Source organism: Euprymna scolopes, chromosome 11, assembly GCF_053919585.1.
Source record: "Euprymna scolopes isolate OS-2025 chromosome 11, ASM5391958v1, whole genome shotgun sequence".
NCBI classification, from domain to species: Eukaryota; Metazoa; Mollusca; class Cephalopoda; order Sepiida; family Sepiolidae; genus Euprymna; species Euprymna scolopes.
The window spans coordinates 45,518,162-45,542,208 of record NC_136492.1 but is presented as its reverse complement, the minus strand read 5'-3'; the positions used below and the strand labels follow the sequence as shown (position 1 = coordinate 45,542,208).

The 24,047-nt window shown below is 32.7% G+C and overlaps 1 protein-coding gene across 2 annotated transcripts in view; it reads right to left on the bottom strand.

Moving 5' to 3' along the window:
• The window catches only part of LOC145287850 (coiled-coil domain-containing protein 39-like), a 2,493,216-nt gene that overhangs the window by 1,758,987 nt on the left and 710,182 nt on the right, over positions 1 to 24,047 (bottom strand). For both annotated transcript variants that reach the window (XM_080135726.1, XM_080135725.1), the window contains exons 10-11: positions 17,168 to 17,257; positions 367 to 531 (exon numbers count right to left, since the gene is read on the bottom strand). In XM_080135726.1, coding sequence (XP_079991852.1) covers positions 367 to 531; positions 17,168 to 17,257 — 255 coding nt within the window. The remainder of the gene's footprint in view (positions 1 to 366; positions 532 to 17,167; positions 17,258 to 24,047) is intronic.

Here is a 24,047-nt window from a genome sequence, read left to right as displayed (position 1 = left end):
ACGAATGATTGAGACAATAATTGAACTAGAAGTTGCATTAAAGTAAACAACAGTTTGAACTAAGTTCAATATCAAAGACCAAATGTTATTATTACATTTGAATGTGTATTTTTTGATGTGAGGAACATTTTGACTGAATAAAATCTACTTTTATGTATTTTCTCAATTAAAATCAAATTTAGACTTTTCACTATTTCACAATAAGAAGGAAATCCCTAAAAAGACGTAAAGGATTAAACAGCGAATAAGCATATACATTATAAATTATATTTCATAAAATAATTTCCAATATTTGTATATCATTTTTTTTTTTTTGAAGATGAGTTTGTTGCATTTATAAAAAGATACGATAAATTAAATTCTTACTTGTAATTTGTTCAGTTGTATTTCAAGCATTTTATGATTTATGTTCTTTTCATCCAACTGTTGGCTCAAAACTTCAATTTTTTGTTTAAACTTATCCATATCATCAGAGTTGACCTTCCCCTCCATTCGAGCAATACGTTGGTTCAAAGTCTCAATCATGAGGTCCTGAAAATATATTTAGTAACAAGTTAAGGCTGCATAAAATATTAAAACAAACATACACATATTATTGTATGAAAACATATTCATGGCAAGCAAGCTATGCAGAAACGAATATGTGTGCTCAGCCGGATATTGAGCCGGATGAGTGCTGACTGAGAAAAACAAATTTTGTCTTAACTTGCTTGCGATAAGTATAGTTTCATACCAATACAAAGCACTATTAAAATAGTGAGCACTCTTAAGGTAAGTACTGAAGCAAATACATATATATCAAAATTTATGCATTTAAATTTTATGATTTTAAAAAGCTAATCTTCAAATACAGAATTTTTTATTGTTTGAAAACAAAGAATATAATTGAATAAATCTATTTCATTTCATTATTCTAAGTATATATATATAATTTTAGACAAATTCCTGAAAAAAATATAGCTTCAAAAATTATTCAGATAAAAATGTCCGTCATATATACAAGTATAAAATTGAAATATGAAAACTCTATATGAATTAAAATAAGTAGAAGTTTACTAGACAGTTTTGCTAGATAAGAATCGCCTGTTAAATATTTGAACGACTCTTGTTTAAACCTCTAATTTATTTAATTACACACACACACACACATTATATATATATATATATATATATATATATATATATATATATATATATATATATATATATATATATTATATATATATATATGATTGCTGCATTTTTCCAGATGATCGCCGGCACATTAAGTTCTCCCCATCTCGTTGTCTGTGTCATCTCAGATGACTTTGCACTCCCGCCACAGATTTGTACATCCTGAAGCAGATGTGACATACAAACTGAGTAATTTTCATTGAGTTGACTTTCTCTGGAGGTTGAAAAGTAATTATATCAACAATCATTTCTCAAACCAGCAGTAGACTTGAAAACTTTGCTGCATATTAAACAGATCGTTTGGTTCAGACTAATAGGTGCAAAGTTGACCTGAACAAGAGTTTTGTGAGACTTAAGGTGGTTGACATAGCCAGTTTTTGACAAAAGCACTCATTTACAAGTGTCGCATTTCCAGCTCTGTGTGTCATCAATTAAACCTTTGTGAAGCTCTCGCTTCAGATTGACGTGGACCTGCTTTCTTTTCTCTAGAGCATCACAACTTTCACATACAAGCTTTTGCCACTTCGGCCTTTGCAGAGTAAGTTCTTCCCACGTGTTGATGCTGATTTGCAGGACTTTTAAATTGTTCTTTGTACAGTCCTTGAACCTCTTTCTATGCTTATGACAAGGGTGCTTGCCATTTTTCAGCTCCCCATAAAAAATTTGTTTTGGCAGCCTACAATCTTTCATTCGAACCAGGTGGCCCACCCAACGCATGTGAGATCTGATTACAAGGGTCTCAACACTAGAGCAACATGCCCTCAAAAGGACCTCAGTGTCATGTACTTGTGCCTGACACTTGATAGTCAAGATACGTCTTAAGCATTTTTGGTGAAATCATCCAAGCCATTTAATGTGCCTTTGATGCAACGTCTATGTCTCCGGTGAAGACAACAGTGTGGTTAGCACACAGGTCTTGAAAACGCAGATCATTGTCTTGTCTGTGATGCCACAGTCAGACCACACTATTCTCCACCCTTCCAAAAGCTACAGATGTCTTCTGAATTCATCTGTGGATTTCAGTGTCGATATATATATATATATATATATATATATATATATATATATATATATATATATATATATATATATATATATATATATACAATATTAGACTGGATTCAAGTGATCTAGACTTTATTCATATTACTGTTCATTTTCTTTCCAATTGAATTGAATTCAACTGAATTGGAAAAAAAAATAACAGTAAAATGAATAAAATCTTTGTCACTGGGATTTAGCCTAATATTGTCTGTTTTTATATGTTACCAAACATTAAGCTTTTACCTTGAAAAGGTCGATTAATGAAAAATAGAAGGTAGATGTACAAACATATTTTTCTCATATATATCGATTGATGCCTTTGTTCAGTCTCAAGAGACAATGGACACCCCTGTTATAGTAGCTGTGCGTGTAATTGTAAAGCAAGGGTTATGCAATCCTCAACCAAACTTCCCCTGAATTGACACTGCATGAGTTCAATGTCATCAAGACCCTCAAGATTGATTGGAAACAATGCAGAAATAAACGTAGAACACACTCAGCACCTGGAATACCCATTTTAGTACTGACTAGGCTCAACGTTGTTTAACTTTGGTAATTTGACAGAAACTAGTGTGTCAATGTGATTATGCCGAATATTATATATTTCTTATATATATAATGTATGTATTATAGATATTATGCTCTTACATTGTATTTTTTCTTAATAATTGAGCAATCTGCTGGGGTTATTTCCCACTAACTTTACATATATATCTATGTGTGTGTGTGTGTGTGTGTGTGTGTGTGTGTGTGTGCATATAGCTCAAGGACTGGTACAGGCGTGTGTTAAAAGCATGCAGATGCTCTAGCATCATATGTAGCTTCTCCCAGTCTAATCATCCCCACGTGCACACCGTGAGTTCTGCTATGCTAATGGGACTCTGGTGAATGGTAAGTATTCAGTGCCAGAAAACTGGACCCCCACTACCTTGTGGGATAAGGGTTTTGAACCAAAGGTTAAGGGTGAGGTAACCCTGACAGAAACCTGCAGAGGAACTTAGGCCCTGTTGACTGTGGCATTCATGACCCACCGGTGTGTGGGCCATGCTCTGGTGCCCAGCTACCTAAGTCCCAGTCATGGGTAAATGACATTAGTGGGGTAGAAGGAGCTCCTGCAAGCGGTAATGTAGGCAATCCTTCTAGGAGAAGGCAACTCTTATGAAAAATCTGCAGTCAAAGCAATTACCAGTCATCTTGCAATGGCTTGTCACTGAGTTATTGTTGCGAAAACTTAGAGAGTTGCAATCGTGTTGTACAAGCACTTGTCACTTTAATACAATGATGTACAAGTGTTACTTGAGATCTTTTTTTATCTCTTATCTTTTCATATCTTATCTCTATCTGTCATTCATTTCTATTGCAAGTCCTATGGCGATGGAGGAGTGGCAACATGTACAGACTTGATCAGTCGGAGGTACACAGTCACAAATCTGCACAGAGGTGACAGGAACCCTATCTTAACATCGTTGTTGTGCCTTCACATGACAGAGGCCAACTCCGGTGGAGGTTCCTGTGACTGGGCAGCCCTATTCAGGGAGAGCACTGCTCATCCAGAGTCTTGGGAAAGTGCTAGAAAAGGTGCACCAAAAATTGTCTGTCATACTATCACTGGTTAGTCTCCTGTAGCTAACGGTGGTTCATGTAAGCAGGAAGAAAACAAAAATGTATCTCCAAAAAGGAGTAAAATTCAATTTATGCTGTTGGAATGTATGCACTCATCTTCATAAAAGATCATCCAACCGTCTAGAGCACAAGGCAGCGCTTGTCACTGCAGAGCTACGGAGACTTGATATTGTTGCTCTATTAGAAACCTGTCTCTCAAGAGAAAATCAAATGACAAAGGTATCATCAGGCTACACTCTTCTGGATTAGTAAACCAAAGGGTATCCGTAGAAATGGTGGAGTCGGTTTTGTGATTAAAACATCCTTGGTTGATACTATTGAATTTCCATCCAGAATCTGTGACCGCATCATGAAACTTTGTGTTCCTCTTTCACACAACAGATTCACAACAGAGGTCAATAGATATCTATAATGATAGCTTACCTCAATGTGATATCATATTCAGAATGGATCGTTTGCCTAGTCTGGTGGAGGTGCAGTTGGCTATTGTACAAGTCAGTGGTCGCAAGGCACCTAGTTTGGATGGTGTTCTGGTGGAATTTTTTAAGACTGGAGGTGTGAATATTGCTAATGCTGTTCTTGGCTTTGTTGAGGAAATCTGGGAAGGTGCGCTTGTTCCACAGGATTCGATTGATGCTGTTTTAGTGACCCTGTTTAAAGGAAAGGGACAGAAGAATGTTTGTGACCACTACCGTGGGATCAAGTGTTTGTGGATCTGACCAAAGCATTTGACACCGTCCACAGGGATACTCTCTGGACTACTTCGTTTGATCATACGTCAAAAACATCACAAACATGACCTCCCACAACACCAAAGTCAGACCGATCGCCGCCATCTGCCGAGTACTCACTGAGCTCCCACTGGCACTTGTGGAAAAGACATGTTCCCAGTTCCAGATCCTTTTGAGGTGGTAATTGAGGCTGAAGGCGATTACATTGAATAGATGTTAGCCGTACTACATAATCAAGTTACCTGCATCGATTTTTTTAATAACAGTTTTAAAATAAAGCTGTAGTGTTGTTGTTTTTTAGTGCAACAAATATATTGTTCCACCCTGTAGACACAATCTTAGAGTGTCTTAATTCTTGCTGTACAGAGAGTTGTCAAGACATCCTGACTACAAGTAAATACTGACTAAATATTCATAGGCACCATAAAGATTTCTCTAGAATGACTATACATTGTCTCACAGAAGGAATGGTGAACATTTTTCTAATAATGCTACCATATGTAATAACACTAAGTTAGATACTCCAGCAGACTGAATAAATTCTTGTCCTGAAATACGGTCAGATCAAACAAAGACCACAAGAAAAAAACTATAATATAGTTAAGTGGTCCATTGAGGAGAGGAAACGTATTGTTCTTTAATGTTTTACTTATGTAAGGCATAGAAAGTAGAGAAAGAATTTTAAATAAATACTCAAATACCTATTTATCTCATAAAGAAATCAAGTGTTAGCTACAAGAAATGATGTCTAAGATCTAATTGAAATTAAACGAAAGAAAAAAAAAATATATAGTAGAGAGGAAAATGATAAACAAACGTCTTGATCTTGAATCATATGTATTTCATCAAGAGACTAGACTTCCCGCGACCCGTTGGGTCAGTATGTTATATTAGCTATGGCATTCGTCTGTGAGTGTGACACTTGTGACGTAAAAAAAAATAGTTTTTTTTTTGACATAACAGAAACATTTCTATGAAAGTATATTAAAATGAAAAAGAATATAGATTTCTAGGAGTCGTTCTGTTTATTATAATTGATTATTTAAAAAAAGAAAATGTACAGTTACTGAATTATAAGTGGTTGGCCATACTTATAGGTAAATGTGCACTGAACAGATACCATAATACTTATTATAGTTAAATTCAAATTTTCTGGGTTTTTTTTTTTACATCATTCATTTCTGTATTACGTTTAAGTAATTTTAAACCCCACTCTTCCCATGTTAAATAATAATTTCGAAATGATATTGTTAATATTTCAGTGCACAGGTCAAAATCTGCAAAAGAAGCGATTTGTGTTTATTTGTTTACGTTGTTATGGGTTAATGTCTATGCGCGCATGCGCAACCGAATGTCGTAAACTGGAAAGTGGGTTACATACATCGTTACAAGGTCATTTGAGTTTTATAATTATATAGATTTATTTCGAAATATCATTGATAAATATACTAAAAACTTGGAGGAGGAGGAAGAGTCGAGTTTTCATTCACTACAAATATGAAAAGAAGCCTTGTATAACAGAAGGTGTTATATTATGATCAGAGACTTCAATAATGACAACTCAGAGACGAAACTAGAAAAAAATCTGGAAATTAGTTCTTAAAAACGATCTGAAAATATCATTACACAAGGAACTAGTACAAGCATCATAGCCGTGTAAAAATATGTCATCTATTCATAAAAAATAATGAAAACGTTCATTAGCTTATACCAAATAAATGTAGTTGCATATTATACTTCTGAGGAGGAAATAGGAAATAGAGAGGTGACTAGTGAATTGATTTGTCTATGGAGTAAAGAATTAGTTGATTTAGCTGAACAGGAAAACAGCTTTCACTTCACTACATTACTATACAGAAATATTTCATCTAACTACACATTATTAAATATTTAAATATTTCCGAGCAAAGCAGTACTAAAAATGATTTTATGATAAAATTGTCCATTTAAGTTGAAGTGTATTTAAATAGTTAATAATCATTTAATGTTAAACTATTAATAGTTTATAGTTAAATGAGATATTTAGATGAGTTATATTTTATTTTAAAATATGCATTGACAAGGCATTCAAACCTATATTAGTCTATTGTTTCAGTGCTTCTAACAAGTCATGACATTTAGTTATTCTTTAGCCCAAAACTGTTTGGCATTGTTGGGATGATGTTTCAATAAGTACATTCTGAAAAACTTAAGTACACAGAAAAGATTACATGAGTTTCAATTTGCAGATTTCGATTAACATTATCACACATCAAGAATGTCTGTATGAACAATTAAACACTTCATCAAATCTCCACACTAACGTAATGTACTTGCAATAACCCTTATCCCTGAGTGGCTTCCGGGCCTTGATAAGTGGTGATCACTGGGTAAAAAAAAAAAAAAAGAACACTATTTTCATGGTACAAAATCCTTCCTTTCCTAAGTATTAATAGTTATGTCCAATATATTCGATAATCTGGCAAATCTACTAGTATGTATTAAAGATCGGAACTCAAAGATGATCTCCCACATTAACGACTATTTTCACATGGCTGTAATATCTATATTAAATCTCTAAAAAGCCGCGAGCAAAATGATTTCAATGTCAGCTTTCATCTATTCCTAAGCAGTTACATCAATAAAATGTCAAGTCATCTTATTTTCTTGAAGTATGACTTGGCTGAAAAGATAATGATTTTCTGTGCAAAGCAGTACCAAAAATGGTTTTATGATAAAATTGTCCATTTCAGTTGAAGTGTATTTCATACAGAAATGGGAAACTCATGAAATGATAAAGTGACAAAAATAATTTTGATACAAAGTAAAATCTTAAGAACAAAACTTGTATCTGACGATTTTTTTTCTGGGGTGAACTATTGTTATTTACATTATGTGTTTTTGACTCAGCCTATGGTTGAATGGTCATGTATGAAGTGAAAAGCGAGATCACCAATTCGTAACAGTTATGAAAGAGGCAGATAATGCAGAAAATCTGGGGAAATTTGTTGTCACTCAGACTTTAAAGATGACCACAGATGAAATCTCCTGATGAGCAAATAATAATTACTAGCAGTTCAGCCCGGCGTTGACCGGGTGTTTGGATGTATATGTTGAGCAAAAACAAAAAAAAAAAAAGGTGGTCAGTTTTTTAAACTTTGACCCCTATTATGGCCCCTTTAAATTTATTCTTTTGAGCTCAAATCCAGTTATTAAATTAGATCCCTACCCAAGGAACCTATATCTAAAATTTCAAGTGTTTAGACCCAAAATTGTCGGAGGAGTTTGGTAGAGTTCTTAAAGGTCAAATTTTTTAACCTTGACCCCTTAACAGCAAAATTTCTGCCTGAAAACCGATCACAAAGATTTTCCCAAATCTCAGTATCCTGTATATCAAATTTCGAGTCTGTAGACTTAAAATTGACAGAGTTATTGTGTATGGAAATGTATACAGATACACAGATACACAGACACGTTCACTTTTATAGATTTAGAGATAAACACCTATAGGCTCCAAGCCTACTGACTAGAATTGCAACAGATTTGGTGTAAGGAAACTTTTCCATATCAACAATAACATTAAGAATATTATAACTATGAAGTTTAAATAAAACTTCACAGTTACATAAGCACGAAACTAAAAGTCGTTCTATGGGCAGATTTTGGGCAAGCCTGCTTTAATTGCAATCGATTTATGTCTTTGTGTAAACAGTAATAACAATAATTTTACTTTTTTTATTTATTATATACTAGCATGGTTGCCCGGCGTTGCCCGGGTATTTGGAGATGTATGTTGAGCAAAAAAACAAAAAAAAGTGGTAGTAGGAAGGCAGACTCGAACCCGTACCGCAAAGGAGGAAAAGAACAGGAAAAAAACCTGATGTCTTTGCTGTTACAACCACTGCCAATCCAGAAGTGACGTAGGTTTAAATTAAGGCTAGACAATCGAAAGGAGAGGATGATTTTCGAAAATATCGGCGAAAAAGTGACACCCCTTGTAGAAAAGTGCCTAGTTGAAGATGAAGATATAAATGTTTTTAGCCAATTTTTCGATATTTGTCATCTGAATAGTCAAACTTCAAAATGATACTGATCTTGTAAAAATCCGCCGCCTCTGTCGAAAGTTTATGCAAACATACATACATAGATACATACATTTATATATTGGTAACTCAAATTTTTGATCCAAACCGATTAAAAAGCTTGCCCTATCTCTGAATACCCTTAATGTAAAATTTCAAATGGTTAGACCAGAAATTGTTTGAGTAATTTGGTAGAGACCGCAGAGGTAAAATTTTTTTAAACTTTGACCGCTATAATGACCTCTTAAAATTTATTGTTTTGGGCTCAAATCCAGTTATTAAGTTAGATCCATGTCCAAGGAACCTATATCTAAAATTTCAAGTGTTTAGACACAAAATTGTTGGAGGAATTTGGTAGAGTTCTCAAAGGTCAAATTTTTTCACTTTGACCCTTTAACAGCCAAATTTCTGGCCGAAAACGGATCACAAAGATTTTCCCAAATCTCAGTATCCTGTATATCAAATTTCGAGTCTGTAGACTAAAAATTGACAGAGTTATTGCATAGAGAAATATACACAGACAGACAGACACACAAACACGTTCACTTTTCTAGATATACCAGCATTTCACCCCGGCGTTGCCCGGGTGTTTGAAGGTGTATGTTGAGCAAAAAAAAAAAAAAAAAAAATGGTAGTAGGAAGGCAGGCTCGAACCCATACCGCAAAGGAGGAAAAGAACATGAAAAAACTGACGTTTTTGCTGTTCCGACCACCAGCAAACCAGAAGTGATGTAGGCTTAAATTAAGGCTAGACAATCGAAAGGAGTCGATGACTTTCGGAAATATCAGCGAAAAAAGCGACACCCCTTGTAGAAAAGTACCCAATTGAAGGTGAAGATATTAATGATTTAGCCAATTTTTAGATATTTTTCGTCTGAAAGATCGAACTTCAAAATGATACTGATCTTGTAAAAATCTGCCGCCTCTGTCAAAAGTTTTAGGCAAACATGCAAACATACATACGTACATACATTTATATATTGGTAACTAAAAACTTTTCGACCCAAACCGATTAAAAAGCTTTCCCTATCTCTGAATACCCTTTATGTAAAATTTCACATGTTTAGACCAGAAATTATCCAAGTAATTTGGTAGAGATCGCAGAGGTCAAATTTTTAAAAACTTTGACTCCTATTATGACCTCTTAACATTTATTGTTTTGGGCTCAAATCAAGTTATTAAGTTAGATCCATGTCCAAGGAACCTATATCTAAAATTTCAATTGTTTATACCCAAAATTGTCGGAGGAGTTTGGTAGAGTTCTCAAAGGTCAAATCGTTGAACTTTGACCCCTTAACAGCTAAATTTCTGGCCGAAAACCGATCACATAGATTTTCCCAAATCTCAGTACCCTGTATATCAAATTTCGAGTCTGTAGACTGAAAATTAACAGAGTTATTGTGAAGGAAAATGTACACAGACAGACAAACAGACCTCATTTTTATAGATATACAGATATAGATAGATTATTTACCTCTCTGCCAGATTAGACATAAGATTAGATGTAGTTTTGTATAAACAGTGCACCAGGATAATCACACTCCAGCCTACAGAAAATGCTTAAGCAGCCCCATCTGCATTTTCCAGTAGGGGCGCCTCAGGCGATTAAAAATAAACTAATCCCTTCTTAAAAAGAAGGAAAAGCCTGGGAGGATGAACGTCATAGGACTGAAGAGAATTATACCTCAGCCTTAGAACAACAAAGTCATGATTTTCTTCTATTTGATTAAAAAATCATTAAATTCACATTTCTATCAGTTAATTACATTTTTTATTAGAGTTTTTACATTCAGTCTTTGATTTTAACACCTTATGACCCAAAATAAACTTTCTTACAGATATATTTACACAGAACAAATTATTAATCTATGCTAAGAGTATGAAGTAATTCAATATCTATAAATGAATTCGATTCATACGAGCAGAACATAATGAAACCTAAACTGGCAACAATTTGCACAAATTATTTTCGAATATAAAACAAAATCTATTAATGAGAGAATGAATGTCTTAATTAGCTGAACGGCAATGATTGCGCCCATTTTGCAGTTGTAACCGATATTCAATTCTGATTAACGGATATAAAATGATTATGTTCTAAATAGTTGTGCTGATAAAAACCTCCTCATGAAATTATATCACAATCATTTAAGATCAAAGCTAGGTTGTCTGTTTAATATAAGATAAAGTCAATGGCAACTCATTCACACTCAATCATGTGCTGTACTACAGGAGCAGTTAATTTTATATTTGAATGGTTTGTTAGGTTTGGTGCCAATAAAAAGAGACTTAATGTAATGCAAATGATCACAGTGCATTCTGGTGGTGATGAGTAAATTCTAATTGTTCTTCTCAGTTCTCTGCCAATCCTTTACAGTCACAATACTAATAGACACTTCATTCTTCTACAGAAACCATAGCCGATGATATCTTCCTCTAAACTTCCCAACCTGTGCAGGACAAGGACGGCTAAGGAGCCTCGGACGATTTCAGTAGTGATATCGAGGACTCTTTAGTTTTATTTTGTATCCTCTTATACCAGTCGGGTTTATATTTTTTCCTCGCGGCAAGCACTGACTAAATTTGAATTGGAATTTCTAAGAAGCTAATACAAACTGAAATTTTATTTTTAAATAAATATTGATTTTTTTTTTCATTTTAAATCAACTTTGTTTCATCATGTATAGAAAACGTTTGTATTTTTTTTTTCTTTCCTTGTGACAAGCATTGAATTACTTTAAGCTGTAACAATATTCAAAACAACAATACTACTAGCTATGTTAATATAGCTGAAACTTAAATTGCTCCAAAATTCCACCATTTTGAAAATAGCTCTTATGTTAAACTTAAAATTCTGTATTATAAAATATATAATTTATTGAATAAACGTTAAAAGTTGGATTAAAATTAGATAATTCTGAAATTTTATTAATAAAAATTAACAGCTTTTGTTTACAAAAGTAGTCTATTAATGAGAGAACCGATATCGGCAGATAGGGTTATATTAGTACGAGAGCCTGTATCATAGATAGAGTGCATGAACCTCAAATACCGTCATGGACAAACACCAGCCTGTTTATTTAGCTGCAGATATATATCTTGAAAGTCTCATTTACTAATTTTTGATCTTTGAAAATCTTATTGCAAATTATATGTGCAATGAAACATGCAATGATTGATTATAAATATGCATGATGTGAAATATTGTCAGTATGCCTGACCCCACACTACTTTGTTCAGTAAAACAAAAGCAAAACTGACACTTATTCTAAATTGTTTTAAGACGTTCTTTAGTAAATTCATTTTTTTTTTCATACATACATTGACATTAGTGCTTATAGTGTGGAGAATTTTTCTTGTACTGGGCTTGTGACAGGAAGAAAGTTGCAACAGGTTGCCCTGTTGTGACCTCTAAAGTCTGGAAGCACTAATGTGCGTCCAACCTCTCCAACACCAATGCTTAACAAAAGAAAAACACGCCCTCTATGCGGTATTCTGCTGCTTTAAATATGAAGCATGGGGAATAACGTGAAATCACGTTCACATGTGAATCAAGCAGGCCTAAGAATTAGAAGATGGCACAGCAGACGCCCAGAGAGGCAGACGCTTACATAATTTCTTACACATTCCTGTCTCAAGACACAAAAAAGAAAAAGGAGTCTTGGAATATATTTCCTTTTCCTTTTTTCCAGAATACAAGCCCCTAAGAAAATGCTTTAAAGATCACCTCACATTTAAACCCCCGCTAGTCTCGCTTACCAGCCGACACAAGATATCTCCCCGCTAGTTTCGTTTACCAGCCGACGCAAGATATCCCCCACTAGTGTTGCTCACCAGCCGATGCAAGATATCCCCCCGCTAGTCTTGCTTACCAGCCGATGCAAGATATCCCCCCGCTAGTCTCGTTTACCAGCCGACACAAGATATCTCCCCACTAGTCTCGTTTACCAGCCGACGCAAGATATCCCCTGCTAGTCTTGCTTACCAGCCGATGCAAGATATCCTCCCCGCCTAAGCACACCGAATTTAATTTTAAATTTCTCCTTAAAAAACGACGACTTCCTACATACAGGTCGACCAAATTGCATTCTAAGTTCTTTTAAAAGCGATGATATTTTTTTCCTTAAACAAAAGCGTTCGACTCGAATCGTAGATTCATAAATAACTCGTTTATAAGCGACTGCTTTTTTTTCTTTTCTCAAAGGACAACGGAATCACTGCAGAGTCCACGTTTAAAATGACCAATTTTAAATACATACAAGTCGCCCGAATCGTATAAAGCTCCTTTAAAACGACTTTTTTCTAAAACGAATTCGACTCAAATTGGCCTTTTATAAAAGAACTCCTTCATTTAAAAACGACGATTCTTTTTCCAACACAACAGTATTTCATTTTAAATTGCGCATTGAAAACGACTCGCAGGTGCACATAAAAAATTATCCCAAAGTCCGAGTTTTGAACGCGTGTTTAACTTCATAGTATCAAATTTTCACGATGACAATTAAAAAGGACAATCCAACGAATCCCTGTAAGAAGTCACAGAAGGTTCTCTCCGAACCTGCAGGCTGTTTAACTCGATATTCAGGGTCCTTCCAGGAAAGAGATACGCGCTGGCAGGCATTCATCCCAGGAAGACGCCATCACAGAAATTAATTCAATCCGGTATAGAAATTACCGACGACAACTTGTTGCAAAATGTGGCAAATTTTCCTTGTGCTGGGCTTGTGACAGGGAGAAAGTTGCAACAGGTTGCCCTGTTGCGACCTCTAAGGTCTGGAGGCACTAATGTGCATCCAACTTCTCCGAATGCTAATGCCTAAAAAAATCAAAACACGCCCCCTATGCAGTATTCTGCTGCTTTAAATACGAAGCAGGGGGGGGGGCATAACATGAAATCACGTTCACACGTGAATCACGCATGCCTAAGAATTAGAAGATGGCACAGCAGACGCCCAGAGAGGCAGACACTTACATAATTTCTCACAATAGATGTTATTTAATTTACATAAATGCTTGTGCCTTATTCATTTTTTTTCATTTTTTTTGGTATATTTATGCATAATCAATGTTTCCACAGACAATTTTGTTGTTTTAAGCACTTTTTTTGTATGGAAAGAATTCATTCTTTAAATTCAGTTGTATTTGTAACTTCATTAAATGAAAAAATATTAGGGTATTTGAATTTCAATAAAGCAATAATCGAGCTTAATTTGTGTTTCTAATTTTTGAAACCTGTACATAAAGTAAAAAATAAATTTGGAGAAAGTCTTTTTTAAGCAAATTGTTCACAACAATTTATTTATATCAGAATTGCGGCCTTTTTCTTTCTAATAAATCGTTCGTTGAGTATAAATGAAAACAAATATAGCAAAAGTATAAAACTTTGTTAAAATATTTTAAAAAGTAAAATTAAAATTCTGCCAAGTTATGTGGCTCAAATATGCCTAATTATTTGAACTATTAAGAATAAATTGTTGAATTTATAAGAAACATAAATTTATTAAACATAATTGAAAATTATTATTTATCATTAAAACAATTCACTGTGACCAGTAAGAATTTTTTATTGAAACACAAGTGTGTAACACTGACAAAAACCAAAACGTTATGTTGCTCTTGTAGAGAAAGACAAAGTGAAGAATTTAATGGTTCTAAGCCTTGGTTGACTACTGTGGAAGTTTTATAGTTGCTATAGTTAATTGCTACTTTTGCCCACTATGAGTATTTGATACAACCAAAATTTTTCCATTAAGAAGTACTTATGCTTTCTCAGATTAAATATCAAAAAATAAAAAAAAGTCTTAACTACAAAGATGTATTCTGAGAATGTTAAGTACAAGATTAAAGACAGCAAACTTAAACATCTTAGCTTCTCCTTTTACTCCCCCAAAACGCATATATAATGTGACAGTTTTCTGGACATTGAAGGTTCAATACTCACTACAGGCGATATTAAAAATAAAACTAAGATAACTAAAAATATCTATAGGCTGATTGAACAAGCACAATCAATCCATACAGATTAAATAACGTGTTCAGTTCGAAATTGTGTATAGATTTAAGAGTTCAACAAGATGTGCCTGATTAAAATCTGAGGTTAAATCGGCCAAAGTGTTGTGAGAATAATATTTAAGATGAGAATAGTAGTCTGAATAAATAGATTCAAAATAATACAAAACAAAATTTCTAAAATTGGTTTCTCAAAACTGAAGAGAATCAAAACTAATAAATCAAATGATCGTCCATCAAATGATTAAATCAAGAAAACCGAAGATTAAAGCTCCACTCTGTAATTGATTTAAAAAAAATAAACTTGCAAAAATACATTTTAGTTATTTTTTTAAATGGGTCGGTTTAAAAATGTAAAATCAAAATAAAAAGAAATCGTTTTAATTTAATTTGCTGGCAGGCCTTATTTTTCCCTCTCAAGGGAAATACATGAAGAAAAAAATCCAAGTTCTCAAAATAATCACCTATTAAGAATCAGAAAATAAGGAACTAGTGGGATCTTGTAAGAGTATTTTCAAAAGATTATTCGCCAAATAATAATAATAATAATAATAATAAACTCAACAATAAGTGAATCTACATTTTTATTTTAGGCTTATTGCTTTGAAAATGTACACTATCTCACAAATGTATTGCATATGATTATTAAAACAATCAAGACATCTCATATTTGTACGTAGGTTATCACCTGCCATACACATTTAAAACATGAGATCACAAAGATGGTGATTAGTGATATATCTGACATCGCAAAAGTACACAATTCTGACTTTACCTATTTGAAAATAAATTGTTTCAAAATCAATTATGTTATCTCATCGACGAAAAAGTAAAATTTGAAATAAATAGATTAAAAAAATGATATTCGTTTTATTTATTTGAGTGGTAAGAAGGCAGATTATTTATTGTTTTAAAAATAATTTAATTGTTAAAATTTTAGATAAATAACATAACAAAGACATATGTTTAATCTATTTAGAGATATTGAGAAAAGCAATTATATGTTAAGAAATTATATGGACTGATGCAAAAAGTACCATGTAATTTCCATAGGATTTTGTTATTGATAATTACTTTGCCTTTTTAAGCATTTCTTATTTTAATCTCATGTCAACTTGAAAAGGAACACAAAATCTCACAATAATATAAATATTCAGATCAAATTTCCTAAATATTTTATTATATATTATTTCTGAATTCAACAAATTTATTCTTGAAATTATTATACATTGGAAGTATTTTAACTAGATTATGTAATTTGTTAAAGAAAAATATATTGCCATATCAGACAATCTAATTGCGTAGTAGATTTGGTTTTTGAAATACTATCTGGAGATGTGTAGAATGTGTTCTCTATCTAGAAATCTCTATTTTGATGATTTCAATTAATTCATTCCTTATTATTCACTAGAGTAAACGTTCCAATATGCTCCATATCTATTTCTCATATACTGGATTTGGCAAGTCTGCAATTAACATTAGTGCTTAGCAATGAGCTCTGTACTAATATTTAGCATGCTGAGGACATCATACTAATTTCTGGGTGCTAGTGCACTTGCTGATCTGTGCTATATTTTAAATCGTATTTCCAAGTTTAATTAAAGTTTTATGATATGTTTTTTTATTCAATTGTAAGGTTAAAGTATGGAATAGGTACAAAACACCCTCCCTCCCATGTTAAGAATGGCTTTTTAAATAATAACGTTATTATTTCAGCACGGATCAACAAGTGCACTAGTACCAATTTCTGCTGTCTTAGATAAATTACATGAAATCAAGAATGAAAGTAAACTCTAGCAAATGCAAAATATTTTGTTGCGCTATAGATAATATGAATATCTCAATAGGCCAAAAACGAAACGGTTGAAAAAAAAATAAAATAGATTCCGTGTTTCTTGGCTCGATAGTTCCAGAATCCTCATCTAATATTAGCAGAAAAACTAGGAACTTCTGTATTTGGACATTTATAGAAAAAAATATATGCAGCATGAAGGATACATATCAATGCCTCTGATGTTAAAACCTTAAAATGCATTGATATTTTCTATTGTGGTATATGCAAGTGAAACATAAACTATGCTGGCAGGTCAGAAAGTTCAATGTTTTTGAAATGAAATGTTCAAGAACTATCCTTGGAATAACTTTTTTGAGAAGGACAAGGAACCACAGATATCATAAAGATCCATCAACATTATTCAAGAAAAGAAATTAACATGGTTTGAACAGGTTTCCTGGCTACCAGATCCAGTTATGTAAAAAAAGCATATAAAGACGATTTCCTCCAAGAAAGTTCAAGAAAGCAACCATCAAAAAGATGGGCTGACCAGATAAAAGGCAAGACTAGGATATTGTTCTGATAGCTAAAAACTTGGCTTAAGACAAGGATATTAGAGAATTTTGTTTTGAAGTATGTGGCAAAAATCTATGGAGGCTGCAGATAAGTTGAATCAAAATTTGTGTTCAGAATGCCAACTTTCATGTTAATTTTTGTGAGATGCCTTTAAAATTGTAAACTGTTCTACTTACATGATTGTACAGCATTCCTTCCTGCTTTAAAGCATCTTGGTCAAGTCTGCTGATCTTGTTGTTCAGAGATCGTACACATGTTTGATTGTTCTGCAAAATAAATCATCAGTAAACAAACTTGTAAAGTTAAATATAAATCAATAGAAAGAAAAAGAAAAATCAATAGTAATAAAACACATTGTTTACGATCTTCAAATTTGTATTTGCTTCATTATAACTTATTTTCTTGCTATTAGTGGTGTTGCATTTCAAAATACATTTATAATTGGTAAATAAGAATCATAGCTATAATGGTATGTTTGTACTCTTTTCGGTCTTATTTTTTTTTTTTACTTTTGTTCCACTCAAACAAGGCATATTATTACTGAAGAATAAGGGGCTAATGTGATATGAGCCAGATTTATAGGAGCAGTCTGGGTTGGGAGTTTTGTAGCAAGGTGTTTGTTTACATATTTAAAATTCTGCATGCTTGTACTGACTCAAAAACAGGCAGCAGGGAGGAAAATTCAAACAAACAATCCAAGGAAAAAGCTATTACAGTATAAAATCGTTTAGCATTCAGGGACATCTACAATGAAAGGATAGGAATTTACTGCCAGTCATTTGGGTCGAGGCTATTCATGTTGAGGAGAAAAGTGTAGTAAAATCATTGGAGCACATTCTATGGAAATACTTGTAAAAAAAGAATGCAACCCAATAACAATGTAACAAGAATGCAATTTAATTGGGGTTGGAGTTTAGCAAACATTGTAAGGCCCATCAGCATAGAAATTCCTTGTCCAAAAGATAGTGGTTAGTGCTTTTAGCCCAGATATGGCAGCAATACTTTGTGCATGTATGTATGCTTGTACATTATAACTTTCTACAACATTTTAAAATACGAGATTGTCTGATATGTAAGTAACCGAAATATATCTGTTGTCACTGTGGCCAAAAATTAAGATTTTCCCCATTTCAAAATGAATGATTCTAAAAAGCTAAGATAAGATGCCATGAAAATGTCTATCATTATTAGAGGTTTAAAGGTGACATTCTTTTATTTAAATGATATTTAGCTGATGTAGGGAAAATTGTGGTGTGATAGCAGTCACAGAAGTAGGCTGCCAAGGGTGGCATGTGTGAACTCAAAACCTGACCTATAAGGCGACAAATTATTAGGTTTGATCGTGTTTTAATTTGCATATTAACGAGAGAATATAAAGCCGGCAGTGAAGATGTTGGCAGTTGAGTTCTGGAGAACCGGACTGAACAGGTAAGAGTGAAGAATGTTCGAATCCTGCCAAGAATCCAGAACAGGCTTTTTTTCTATTTGAAGCTATTTCGGCTTTAAATATGAAGTTGATGCGGCCGAGATGAAAGAGGGAAAATTTTAAATGATTCGCGTCGAACCTGGAAAATTGAAAGCGTTGCCAAAGGGAGAAGTAAATGAGTTGTGTCACACTGCAAAGGTTGAAGATATGATGAAGTGAGTGAGATTTTATTTTGTGTTTGAAGAAAAATTGTCACTGTTAAAAGAACATAATGCGAGTCGTTTTTCAATGCAGAATTTGAACTGAAATTCTGTAGTGCTGAAAAGAAAAAAGTTGTTTTCAAACGAAAGAGTTATTTTATAAAAGTACAATTCCAGTTGGATTTTATTGCGTTTCAGAAAAAAAAAAGTCGCTGTCAAAAGAACTTAAAATGCGATCCGGACGACTCATATGTATTAAAAAGTCGTTTTTCAATAAATTTCCTCAATAAATTCACTAATATTGTGAGATATTACTGTCAGCATATTGGCAGTTGAATTCTCGGAATGGAAACCATATAGCATGTTGCAGAATAAATTGTTTTTGCTGAGGTGGTTGACAACTCACGGCACACAGGAAGCTGATTAGTCTGTATTGAGATGCAGAAAACCGATCCCCTATATTTTTAAATACTGGGTAGACAATCGAGGTTTTCCAAAGTATTGAGAGCATCTTTCCTTAAGGCAACTATTGAACAATTTTGTTTAGTATTGAAGCTAGTTGTAGTTTTTAAAGCACACTGATTGGGATGTTGTCAGGGCAGATGCTTTGCTCTAATAAGTTTAGTCTAATTTGTTCCTAACTTGAAAATTATAGAAATTAACTTTTATAATAGAAATATTAAAAAAGGATATTTAATTTGAAGCAGGAGTATATAAGAGTCTTCAATGACTTTTGGGAAGTGTCAGATGTGTCCTGATAATGTTAAAGACTGTAAATTGACAAAAGGTTATTTCCATTAATATCACTTTATTTACACTCACCTAATGAATAGTGAGTACAGCATTAAGACTCACCCTGAAAATATGATATTTGATATAAAACATAATAAAAATGTAATATGATGAGGACAGAGGAGTACATAGGGGTCTTCCCGCTAATAGTAATATAAAGGTTAATGAAAATGAAAAAAATATATATAATATGAACAGAAATATATAGAATACAAAAAGAAATATATAGAATACTAGCCTGGGTGCCCGGCGTTGCCTGGGTGCTTGGAGGTGTGTGTCGAGCAAAAAAAAAAAAGTGGTGGCAGGCAGGCTCGTACCCATACCACGAAGGAGGAAAAGAATGTGAAGAAAAAAAAAACGTGACGCCTTTGCCATTGCATCCATCACTAAACCGGAAATGGTGAAGGCTAGTCAATCGAAAAAAGGGATGACTTTCGAAAATATCGGCGAAAAAAGCGACCCCTTCCTGCTGAAAAGTGCCCAGTTAAGGGTGAAGGAATTAATTTTTTTAGCTAATTTTTCGATATTTGTCATCGATAGGGTCGAGCTTAAAGATGATACCAATCTCGTGAAAATCTGACGCCTCTGTCGAAAGTTTTAGACACACATACATACATACATACATATAAACAGACAGGTGAGATTTGCATTATAAATGAAAAGACATATAGAGAATATGAAAATATATATATAGACTTAGCAGGACCCATTAACCAGCATTGCCCGGTGGTAGTGTGCCCCCCCCCCGTCCCCATGTAAGATTAAAGTATAGCTGTTGTTGTTGTAGCCCAACCACCAACCTCCTCATGTTAAGAACAGCTTTTAGAATGGACACCTTCAATCTCACTATGGTAAGAACGGTTTTCAGAATAGACACTCCATTTTGTGAGTGGAGTGTGGTTGTCAAAAACTTTTGTCCAGAATGTAACTCTGATAATCGCTGTCAAGATTCCAACATGCAAATACTATGAATGAACAAAAAAATTTGGTGGTTGCAGTGTTGGTCAGCCTGTACGTACTCATCTGTCATTCAAGGTATGGTATTTATGTTGGCAAGATTGGAGTTTAGGGGGCAAAATACTCTCGAACCCTCTATTACTTAAAATGAACTAAATTCCTGTAGTTACCTGCACATTACCATGCAAACATGTAAACGGTAGTGTAACAAAGAAACACTTTAAACAGGATTCTTTCTTTAAATAAACAATTATTATTTATTTTAAACAATGTATACAGAATTTTGTTTATATTATAAACAATATAAATAGAACAGTTTATAATTTAAAACAATGTAAACCTTTTTTTAATTTAATTTTAGGCAACAGAAATTTTTTTATTTGTGTAAGAAATATTGTTCACAGCAAGTTAATGAGGTTTGTGACCTATTTGCGTTTAAATTTATATTAAAGTACTTTAAGTACACACAAGTATTTTTACCTTGCTTTTTGGCCTATTTGCGTTAAAAAATCGAAACAAAACATTTAATATTAGTTATTATCTGTGCGAGCCGTCAGAAAGAAATATTAAAAAAATATGAAAATAGCAGCGAGTACTCTTTCAAGTGCAAAAAGAAAAAAAGAATTACCTGCAGTACCCAGGTTCGAATGTGTAATGCTAAGAGGAAAAGGAGAAGAAGGAAGCCGCATTGGCCACAGTGAAGTTGTGACGTTAAGGGCCTTTACAATAATGCCTTTAAAACATATCAGTAGGCGTGAATGATTTTACGACCCAAATAAAATGAGTAGGAAGTGTAGCATGGCTGATGACTCTCTCTCTCCCTCTATCTGTCCCTCGACCTCTCTCTCTCTGTCGCTTCCTTTGTCTCTCTCTGCATATGTATATGTATATATATATATATATATATATATATATATATATATATATTTGCTTCCATATTGTCTTGCTTGTTGTTCTGTATAACTGTCAGGTGTGTGCTAACATGCTGGTTTGTTTATATAGGGAAAAAGTGTACTAAAAATTAATATAGTAAACGAAGTATCATATTTAGATAATAAAGGAAAAAAATAATTGGTTCGTTTCAGGTTAAAATGATAGCAGTCATGTTTGTTAATGTCCAGCGTGTTTGTAAATGTATCGGTAGGCGTGAATGTTTTTCATACCCAAATAAAATGAGTACAAAAGTGTAACACAGCTAATGACGATGCTCCGCCCCCCCTTTCCCCATCTATCTCTATCCGTCCCTCCCCCTCTCTATCTTTGTCTCTCCTTGTCTAAATATATATATACCCGCGTATATTTGCTTCAATATTCTCTTGCTCTCTGTTCTGTATAACCATCAAGATCGTGCTAACATGCTTGTTTGTTTATGTAGAAAAAAGAGTGTACTAAGCATTAATATAGTAAACGAAGTATCAGGAAATAAAAGAAAGAAAAAAAACAATTAGTTTGTTTTAGGTTAAAATGATAGCGGCCATGTTTCTTAATGTGTTCCTTTATTTAAGAATAAGCGATTAGTCGTTATTTAAGAATCAGCAATTTTTTTTTTTTACTTGCAGCCAATGAGAATATCCGGAACTGATTGAGGGAGAAATTATTATTTTTGTAGCTGGAAAAGGAAAGTAATAGTTTGTCTAGGAGCTTATAATCAAGTTACAAAGGTAGACCTGGCGGTATATGTATAATATGTATATTAGTTCCTGGTGTGGATTAGTGGCAGTATAAGGACTTCAGATCTAGAGGAAAAAAGTAGTAACTATGTCCTCTAAAGATGTTGGCGATCGTGATGTTATGCAGGATGTTATTATAACGAATAAATGTGTATAACATGGCGTCGAAAGTAATATAAGATGGAGGATAATAGTTTAGACATAAGACATTTGTATGTGGTCTCTGTTATTGCAAACCTACGGTAATTTGGTCCAGACGGGAATTTCTGCAAGCAAAATATTATATATGGAGATGTCACAAAAATATAGAATATTCAAAATGTACAAAGAATATATATATATATATATATATATATATATATATATATATATATATATATATATATATATATATAAGAAATATGTATAATATGAAAAGAAATATATAGAATATATAAAGGATATATAGAATATGTAAAGGATATATAGAATATGTAAAGGATATATAGAATATGCAAAGGATATATAGATATTAAAAAGATCTATAGAATATGAAAAAGATATATAGAATATCTAATATGAAAAAATATATCGAATAGGAAAAAGATATATAGAATATGTAAAAGATATATAGAATATGTAAAAGATATATAGAATATGAAAAAGATATATAGAATATGAAAAAGATATATAGAACATGTAAAAGATATATAGAACATGAAAAAGATATATAGAACATGAAAAAGATATATAGAACATGAAAAAGATATATAGAACATGAAAAAGATATATAGAACATGAAAAAGATATATAGAACATGAAAAGGATATATAGAACATGAAAAGGATATATAGAACATGAAAAGGATATATTGTATATGTAAAGGATATATAGAATATGTAAAAGATATATAGAATATGTAAAAGATATATAGAATATGTAAAGGATATATAGAACATGAAAAAGATATATAGAATATGTAAAAGATATATAGAATATGTAAAAGATATATAGAATATGTAAAAGATATATAGAATATGTAAAAGATATATAGAATATGTAAAAGATATATAGAATATGTAAAAGATATATAGAATATGTAAAAGATATATAGAATATGTAAAAGATATATAGAATATGTAAAAGATATATAGAATATGTAAAAGATATATAGAATATGAAAAAGATATAAAATATGAAAAAGATATAGAATATGAAAAAATATAGAATGTCACAAAATTATAAAATATGAAAAATGTACAGCCTAACTCTAAACAATACAAACATAACGAGTAAATACTGTTTTAATAAGTTTGTCTTATATTGGCACCATTTATCTCTTATTCCAAATCTGGCACATAGACAAGTTAGTCTAATATTGTAGGAATGTTTTACTGGCTTTGAGTTAAAGAATATCCTTCTGTATAATGCATCGAAAATGCTAATCTACAAGCCCTTTTGTGTTTACAACCTCTTCATTCCTTTGCAATTATGCAATCATAATTTTAACTAAGATATCGGGTGTCTGTAGAAGTTCCGAGTTTGTTAAAGTGTAGAAACCGGAAAATGAATTGACAATATAAAAACAGGAATAGTCTTCATAAAATAATGTTGGAAACTTGCAAGTAAATGTGTGCAACATTTCCTTCCAATTCAATTAGCTAAGTAAAAAGGTTTACATGCAAAAAAAGCATTCAGCAAATATATATCATAGATTGCATTATATATGATACTTTTTTTATATCTTCTGTTAGATATAAAAAAACATATGTAATGTGATTAACGTAAAAAATCTTTACTTCTACATCATTTCCTTTTTTGTAAAGAACATAAGAGATGGAGATATGATGGGTAAAGTTAAAATGAAATATTTGTAAAAATGTAAAATAAATATTTCATGTTTGTAAAATCTTGTTTTTATCACAGAAGAAAAGACATTACATTTCAAAGAAAAACGGCATGAAAGAATTAAAGAAATTATACACACTTTTAGAACAATAATTGAGTTGAAAACATTCATATGGATCTTTGC